This window comes from Gigantopelta aegis, chromosome 1 (genome assembly GCF_016097555.1).
Source record: "Gigantopelta aegis isolate Gae_Host chromosome 1, Gae_host_genome, whole genome shotgun sequence".
In the NCBI taxonomy this organism is placed as follows: domain Eukaryota; kingdom Metazoa; phylum Mollusca; class Gastropoda; order Neomphalida; family Peltospiridae; genus Gigantopelta; species Gigantopelta aegis.
In genome coordinates, this window is record NC_054699.1 from 30,528,087 (window position 1) to 30,537,543 (window position 9,457).

The window sequence follows — 9,457 nt, forward strand, 5'->3', positions numbered from 1 at the left end:
TGCACCATGTGATGCATTACAAACGATATGGGGGAGGGGAGGGGATGTGGAGCAGGGTAAAAAGTAAACATGCCAAAGTTTTCACTATGTAATTATTGAACGGACACAAGTGTTGCATTTGATCTGCTAACCCATTACGCACATTTCTACAATCGTTCAAATCGAATGCAGCCCCAGTTAGCGTTTTTCTTTTCTTTTTTCTTGCTGTGTTTAAGGTCTCACTACACAGATCACTTCCGGGTGAGAGTTCATTGATCACGGTCCACTATAGTTCCTAATTGTGACACGTTATGGTTCACATATTCACTTCTAGGAAATGGTGAAGAATTAAAACAATATGTATGTTTAATGGTAAGCCTTCTGGCTGTATTTTGCCCATGTTATTTTGTAATATTGTGCATCGACCTTTTGGGACATGAATATATAGCGCAAGTGACAGCCGGAGTGAATCGGTTAATGAACCACCTGTTCAGACCGGTACTACAGCCAGATGCGGTCATATAGCAAAAAACTGAGACAGAAATGTTCTCAATTTTGGAGTGAAAATAAATGCTTATATAATGTATGTTCGCAATGGTGTATGTTGTTAGTGCCAACGAGAACCTGTTCTATGGGCAATCTTCGCTTGAAGTTTGGCAGTTTAACATGGGTTTCAATGGCAGATGACATCTGTGTAGTGAGACCTTAGTGTGTAGATGTATGCGCTGTTTCCGCCCACCATGCAGAAGCACAGCGAAAACTTTCAAAGTGGCAAAATTTTAAAATTTACAATTCTTTAGAAAAACGAAAATCTAAAACTTCAAATGGTAATCAAGAAGATGAGACAGGTGAAACGAGTACTTAAAAGTCAAATGAATTGAGGCCAATCAGAGAAATCTGCAGCTGAAACCGAAACAGAGCCAGCCAAAAAACGTAGAAAATTTAATGAAACTTCAACATGACGATAATACTGACACAATGCACTATACCTATTGTAGAAAAATTAGCAAGCATGTTGCTGGCATAAATCAAATGAGGGGAGATATTTTTTTTTTGTATACCCACCACCCACAAAATAATATTTTAGTTAAACGGTAGGATATGTAGGAAAAAAATAGCAGTCATATGAGGCATAGAATTATAATTACAGTCCATCCCACCTCCATCATGCGATCAGTTCTGAAATGGTCCTCATTTCAGATTCATGATTGAGTGAAAAGTAAACAATTTCACTGTTTCAAGCTATTTATTTAATTTAGCAGCATAAGTCATCTATAATGCTATGATGGTTACAACACATTCATAAATGATACAAAATGAGTACTGTCACACTATGGCGAGTAACATTTTTAGCTTGGCTAGTAAAAAAATTGTGTCCACTAGCCAAAGAAGAGTAAGTTATAAAACCGAGTGCAGAACACTGTAGAGGGGTATGGGTCAAACTCTTTCTGATTATTTTATATGTATTATGCATATAATATCTAATTACATTGATTTAATTAAGTTAGAAAACGTATTAAAAAAATGGATATAAATCATATATACATATATATAGGCCTAATACGGTACTAAATTCATGCATCATATACTTGAGGCAAGTGAATGGTCCTTTTTTGGTGTTAAAGGAAACATGTCACGAGACCATATTATAGCTCATTTTAAAAGCAAAATAAAATATATAAAAATAATATACAAACAAGTTTATAACAATAAAATACGCGTAGTTAACTTAAAATGAAGAAATTACGCCAATCAGTATCAAAGTACGATTTATGCATATTTATTCGTGAGTGTTCGGAAAAAAAGGGAAGTGACGTCAGAGCCGCTGTACTCTTCCATTGTTGTTAACTGTTTATATATGGAGTAAGGGCCGTACGATCTTTTCAGTCCAGCAGTGCCATACTGCGCGGCCTTTGGGTATGAAAATAAACAGTTTAAACGATCGGGATTGTCTTTTTACGGTTTTCCAAAGGTTTGTATCGCAAAACAAAAGATTGGACACCAACACCGCATAGTACTTTGGTGTCAGCCTATTTTAGTATAAATTTATAGCCTGGAGCCCGAACGTTACCCAGAGACAAAAACAGTACTCGGTTGCGAATGCCGAGGTGTACATTGTACATATTTGGCACAAAGATACACCTCAGCATGATGTATTTATATATGTTAAAACAAACGTAGATTTTTTTTTAAAAGAAGAGATTTTTCATGTTAGGCCTACATAACAAAATCTGTATTCACCGTCCGAAGAAGGAAACGTCAATAATTAATTAAATATGGCATATACAAACATAAGATTTGGCATGAGGATACATCTCAGTACGATGTATTTAAATATGTTTAAAAAAAAAAAAAAAAAAGATTTTAATCTTCGGGCAGAGTACGTCACAAAAACGTTCCTCATCGCCCGAAGCCCCAAAGTAACACGAAGTTCAATACAAAATAAACCACTACTGTCGGTGTCGAAATAACTATTATGTTTCTTCCACGGGCTGACGTGAGAATCGGAGTGTTGTTTTAGTTAATTGGTCCTTTCTTTCCGTGGCCTGCACATGTGATTCCTGATTGGCAGGTGTATGTTGCAGGGTATCGACCAGGTAAGTGATTACCACTGTCTAGACATACGTACAAAATACTTGCCAGTTTTTTAAGATCACAGGGTATTGTGGCGTAACCTGTCGCGACTATAGCACAATGTTAATGGACATTATCAGCCGCCCTGCTTCATTACTGTAAATACTGCTGTAAAACCCTTGATTAAGTAGACTTTCCCATCTAAAATTACAAAACTGACCAATTACGTAGTACCAAAGAAAAGAAAATTATCACATGGGTATCGTGAGTGGTCGTTTTTACTCTAACGAACCCTACCAATAGGCCTAATAATATGCTGCTTTTTTTTAAGAGAGAAAAATACTATAAGTATAACCCCATTTCGTTCTATTGATGCAAATTGAAATATATTTAGTTAAAAAGTTGATTATATTCTCAAGTCAGTTATGTTGTTTTACAAGTCAGTTTAATGAAAGTGAAGGGCCTTGTAAATTACAGCGTTTGTTTACACTGTACATACAGATTTCATTATGTACAGCCCAAACATGAAAAATGCGATATTTTCTAAAAACAAAGAAAATGTTTGACCTACATTTATATTTTTTACATATTTAAATACATCATATCGAGGTGTATCTTTATGCTAAATATGAACAGTATACACCTCGGCATTAGCATCCGAGTTTTGGTTTTGTCTCCAGGTTACTTTTGGGCTCCGGGCTGTAAATTGGTTGACCGGTCTGGTCTGGCACCATCGGTTTCTCCACCCTCCGACTCGCAATCTGGGTTTTTTCTCTTCAGTATCACTGTTGTAAGTAAATTTATGTGTGTTCTTCATTTACTAACAGCTCAAATTGATACGGCAAAACGTTTTGCGAACTAACACTCATTGTTTTGGTAAGCTGTGCAAGTCTTAGATTCTTTATGAGTGGTACAGACTAATGCTTTTAAGTGTAAGGCTTCAGATCAAGCGACGCGTCTCTGATGTAACGGACCTCGTGATTGCCCTGCTCATTAAAGATCGGCAATTTCCGCTAAGAGCTCGTATCTGGGGGTTTTTTATGGAGATATTTTAAGTAATTATTATTTTTTTTTTTTCAGGTGATTCAATTTATAATTAATTGTACATGGTTGGTGCCAAATATAGGTCACGTGACATGTTTCCTTTGAAACAATGTTGGTGTTATTTTAATGACAATTTAGTTGAAATATTTATAAGGTAAATGCTAATAAAGGTATTTTAACCCAAAATAAGGCTTACATTTAAAAACATTTCACTGTGCCAATTTTTAGGTCTTCTGTAAATTTTTGCTAAACGGAGTTAGTTCCCCATATTAGAAAATTTCCACTTTGAGTTTGACGGGATGGGGGGGGGGGGGTGTTAGGACAAAGTTATTTTTTAGTTCTTTGAAAATAGTTATTTTAAAGGCATCCCATCAGTACAACAACAACACATCGTTATCATTCTTGTCATATTAAATTATAAATGTACCGACCTGGCATCCTTGATTTGAAGCTGGATCTTTGCAGTAAACCACTGGAGCGATTCCGGGCAAATAAAAACAATCTCCAACGATCAAGCCAGTCACAAAAATGAGACAGCTATAAACGTTTATGAAGGTCATGTTGACCAAAAGATAAATGTAAGACTATGGTTGTAATGAGGAACGAAACCAAGAGGTGTTGGGTCGTTATACAACATACACAAGTTGATTCGTGTTGGCAAAGATGGCTGCTACACGTCACCAGTCATTCGGCTATTTCCGTAATAAGTGCCGAAACCAGTTTATAGCTACGTCCACAAATATTATGACATTACCCATTTGAGTACTCGTGTCCATTAAGGGCTGGACCGGCCTCGATGTCGTTGTTAATAAGCCATCGGACATAAGGCTGGTAGGTAGAGGGTTCGCAGTCCGGTACTGGCTTCCACCCAGAGCGAAATTTTAACGACTCAATGGGTAGGTGTAAGGTCACTACACCCTCTTCTCTCTCACTAACAATTAACAAATAACCCACTGTCCTGGATAGACAGCCCAGATAGCTGAGCTGTGTGCCCAGGACAGCGTGCTTGAACCTTAACTGGATATAAGCACGAAATTAAGTTGAAATGAATGAATTAAATGCTGGCGTTAGCGCGCCTCAGCGGTCTATTCAACACCGTTGTCGCCGCGAAGGTAACACGCTCAATGCTCGTTGGGGTAGTGTGGGCACAGAAAGAAATGTTTTATTTCACGACGCACTCAACACATTTTATTTACGGTTATATGACGTCAGACATATGGTTAAGGACCACACAGCTTTTGAGAGGAAACCCGCTGTCGCCACTTCATGGGCTACTCTTTCCGATTGGCAGCAAGGGATCTTTTATTTGCGCTTCCCACAGGCAGGATAGCACAAACCATGGCCTTTGTTGAACCAGTTATGGATCACTGGTCGATGCAAGTGGTTTACACCTACCCATTAAGCTTTGCGGAGCACTCACTCAGGGTTTGGAGTCGGTATCTGGATTAAAAATCGACTGGGATCCGAACCCAGTACCTACCAGCCTGTTGACCGATGGCCTAACCACGACGCCACGGAGACCGGTGTGTGGGCACAGACACATGGTGTGGGGGAAGTTGGGGAAGGTGTGATTCAGGATATAAACACATACTCGGTGCTTTATTATTATGAGCACTAGTTAATTCTCAATTAAAGAGGAACATGTGGTTTGCGTATTTATTCTGATGTAAAATGGTGATCAAATACACGGCCGTAGGAAGGTGTCAAAAAGGGGGGGGGGGGAGGGCTCACACACACACACACACACACATATATATATATATATAGAGCCTACTCTTCAGAAAAGTAGGGGAACTCTAATAAGAATTTACAATTGCCAAAATTGTAAGGTATATTAGCTGTGGGGAATGATAGTGAATTAATTGGGCAAACATTACAACCGGTAGTTCAGTGTTACAGTAGCTTTTATGACCACTAAAGATCTTGAAGGTCAGAAGTGAAATTTGAAAGTTGACGGGTTTTTTTTATCAGTAAATCGCAAATTCAAACAAGAAAAATGACTAAAACCAAAACAGTAACAACTGTATGATCAACAGAATGAAAGAGATTGACAAATAATGTTCCACAGTGATTCCTGGAAATTGTCAAAATCGAGAATGACACCCCACGCACGTGTACGGGGCAACTGCGTGATGCATGTGCAAACTATGGAATGTGTTTCGGTGTGTTAATAAACAGACCTGAACGTTTTTTACTAGGATGTCTGTGATCAAAAGGTATGTTCGATCTAATAGTTGATATTAACATTAATATTTCAGGTTCCCCTACTTTTTTTGAAGAGTATATATTTAAACTGAAAATTGTTTCCCCTTTTGGAGAATAATAATTTTATCTATTTTTAATGCTTGGGCTTAAAAATAAAAAGTGACATGTATGTATATATATATAAATACTTGTGTGTGTGTATGTATGTATATATAAACCATCGCTTCTGCTACAAACCAGGCGTCCTCCTTCCCCTCCTATCCCCCGCTTCATACGCCATTAAAATATATATCTGGCACGTATATGTGTATATATATATATATGAATATACTTGGGGGGGGGGGGGGGGGGGATATATCACAAAATGTATCAAACTTGCCCTGAAAACACGTGCTAAACATCTTTATTAAAAAAAGGTTCTGGGAAAGTATGTTTTCGAACCTCCAACAAATTTGCCAGGCCGTTTTATTTTACAAAATCCTGGATCCACTCTTGCAACAATTCACAAAATACATCACTCTCAAGTTACTTGCCAAACCTCCCCTCCCCTTCCCCTCCCAGCCAAAATAAATCATTTTTCCATGACTGGTACATAACTATAGATTGAGCGGGAGTGTCATACAGAATTTATGAAATGAGTTTGATAAATTATGTATAGCACTTACGTGAATGTTATGATTTATTTATTATTCATATTCTATAATTTATAACAAACGTTAAATATGATTGTTGCCGCTTCACAATCGATGTTAATAACATTCAGTATGTCAATTATAGTGACACTGAATGTTGTCAATTTCACGGATGTCAGAAGTGTGTCACAAGTTTTTAATGTATTATTATGACCCATGCCATAAAGATAACATGGGAAAATACAATATTTATGTAACCGTTTATTGTAGACCATGTGGCTTGTTTATGATTTTGTTTCATTATTTTATAATGGCGTCCTCTAGCTGTGACAGACATTCATTACTTTCTATTGAAAGTTCGCAAGATCAAGGGGTCCAACCTAAACCGTATGACACCTGTTTGAACTTCGTATACCACTACCAAAATGGCGGATAAAGCTCGCTTCGATACACGACGGTGAGTACATTTTGTCTTACAGCTGCATACTGAATGCCTTTCTGATTAAAAAATAGTGCGATACGGCTCTACAATGAATACTCTATCCATCTGTTTACGTAATTCTCGATTTTGTTCAACCCCAAAAAAGCTATTAAAGAAAAACCTCGTTGTTTTGACGGTCAAAACAAACATGATCAAAATATTGGTGTTATTTTAATGAAACAAGTTATATTTATATACCTTCAAAGTGTCATGATGAAAGCTGGTACACCCTGGAAGCTAAAATATGCCAATATGTTTGGGAAAGTCATTTTATAATTGTTCATCCAAGATATTTCTTATAGTTTAGGCACATCTTCGTCTGCTCCCCCTGGTTTAAGCCAAGATTTCGTTTACTTCAAAAAATTATATTTGAATTTGTACCCCATAAATATCGTGATTATATTTTTCAACTTAAGGTGTTTTTTTGTTGTGTTTTTTCAGTAATGGGGAGATACAAAAAGAGGCTAGTTAAGTTAAGCATTTGCCAATAACGAAAGAGGAAAGTTGTTTCCCGTCTTGACACCTAGACGATCCAGTTCTGGCAAAAGGCTGTGTAATCGTCGTACCTCAGACTTCACAAATTGCACAAATAAATCTTTCCTCAATCCATTTAAGAAAGCATCTTCCATATCAACACCTATAGATGTAAATCCTACATCCAACAAGGAATTTCCACCACCACCACAGCAGAGATCATCACAAAAAAAAGGAGAAAAGCGATTTAGGAAGATTTTGTCATTCGCATCTCAGAGTGTAAATGACAGTGATGATAATCATACATTTCAAGTGTTAGATGAACCGTCTCTTGACGCAGACATGTATACTGATGATATAACAGAAACAATGTTACTCTTCAGAAGCAGTGTTTAAAATGGCTTTTGTTCCACAAAAAACCCAAAACAAAACATTTCCTATGTATTATTTAAAGATACGCTAAAATGGCACTGTCACGGTAATTCATCCTGAATGAGGTATTCTGACGCCAACAAGGACTTGTTTTGGACAGGAACTCTCTTTTTTTAAGGTCAGTTTATCAGATTCATGAGCGGGTTTTCTCGCCGGGATATATCCTGGACCACCTCAAGGAGTTCAACCTGCACGTGCCAACTACAAGGTGGATGAAGGAAAGATACTTCCTTCGTTATGACTTGGAATCAAGGACAAATGCTCGTGTTCAGATGTTACATGCAATTAAAATGTACACATAAACCAAATTTCAACTATTCAAATGCGTTCTTATTTCTAAAAACCCTAAAAAAAAACCACCCAAGTATTGTTCGAGACCTGTGAATGCTTATATATAATTGGTTTATGATTTGATTACATGTACATTTATATTCAAAGACAGCCTGAATAGTCTATTTATTCTGACACTGCTCGTGTTACATCACTGACACTATGTGATACCACTGGCAGCAGTAATAAAACATTTAGGTTATCACACTCCAGATGACAAACATCTCAGAGGCTTTAGATTGGATAAAAACGAATTGTGATGCAGTATTTGTAATGTGACGTCACAATTGTAATTCCTAATTTTTCTCTGTTCAGTTTGAAAAAAATAAAAACAAAATTTAGTAGAATGGCAACAGAAACGTAATGCAAATTCCCTCATTTATGAAGTAAGTTTCTCAATTCGTGAAGGTTGACCATCTTACTTATGTCACTCACGTTAGTTAATTTTCAAAACGTCACTTAAGACGTAAAACCCATGTCTTAACTAACGAGAGTGAAATAAATACAATAATCAACCGTCACTCGTTGTGGAGCTTTCATGTACATAATACAACTTACGTCATATTGCCATTAAATTTTGTCTAAACACATCTGAAAACCCCCAGATGTAGGTCAAGGGTCAGTCAAGGTCATAGCATGCATCCATATACTAGGAATGCTGTTTTAGGTGTCCAGTGGGGCACTAACACAAACTAACACTACATTGCATTATAATGTCGATTTATTAAACAATATATAAAAACTAGATCATTCATTCCAATGAATCTGGAAACGCAGTGTCCTTGGAGATGACTCCTAGTTAACAATACTCGTCCACAGCCAGTGCACTGGTACCCGCCTGGTCTGCCGTGATGGACAACCACATGTCTGCGGACGGCAGACCTTCCAGAGTATAGTTGGCCGCAGTCTTCACAAACTGTTCTGAAAAACAAAATTTGGAACATACGATTAGGTGTTCTAAACCCGGGGGAGCAGACGAAGATATGCCTGAACTATAAGAAAATTCTTGGATGGATAATTATATAATGACGTTCCAAAACGTATTTGCTTAATTTAGCTTCCAGGGTATACAAACTTTCATCAAGACACCTTTTAAGAGTATAAACATAACTCTTTTCCTTAAATTAACACAAAAAACTTTGATCAGGTTTGTTTTGGCCCAATCTAATTAAAATTAGCTCAACTATTACATGTGGATCTAACACCAGCCAGTTGGAGTTCATGTCCACCAGTCAAAACCTTACTTGCAGAATCCTGCCAGTGATTTAAAAATAATTTGAAAACATTCCGAATTATCCTGAGGGTA

At 37.2% G+C, this 9,457-nt stretch overlaps 1 protein-coding gene and 1 long non-coding RNA gene across 4 annotated transcripts in view; one reads left to right on the forward strand and one right to left on the reverse strand.

Annotated features, from left to right (window-relative positions):
- The window catches only part of LOC121373525 (transmembrane 9 superfamily member 2-like), a 42,638-nt gene extending 38,332 nt beyond the window's left edge, over positions 1–4,306 (reverse strand). Inside the window, exon 1 of the mRNA XM_041500201.1 lies at positions 4,029–4,306. Within this exon, the coding sequence (XP_041356135.1) occupies positions 4,029–4,157 (129 nt within the window). The 5' untranslated portion in view covers positions 4,158–4,306. The remainder of the gene's footprint in view (positions 1–4,028) is intronic.
- Positions 4,307–4,366: 60 nt separating this feature from the next.
- Positions 4,367–8,138, forward strand: LOC121373533. Of its 3 annotated transcripts, none has more exons than XR_005958092.1 (3): positions 4,367–4,493; positions 6,759–6,891; positions 7,357–8,138. It is a non-coding gene; the product is annotated as an uncharacterized LOC121373533 (long non-coding RNA). The 3 variants fall into 3 exon arrangements; XR_005958087.1 differs by lacking the exon at positions 4,367–4,493 and adding an exon at positions 4,993–5,162; XR_005958088.1 differs by lacking the exon at positions 4,367–4,493 and adding an exon at positions 5,754–5,813.
- The last annotated feature ends 1,319 nt before the right edge of the window (positions 8,139–9,457 follow it).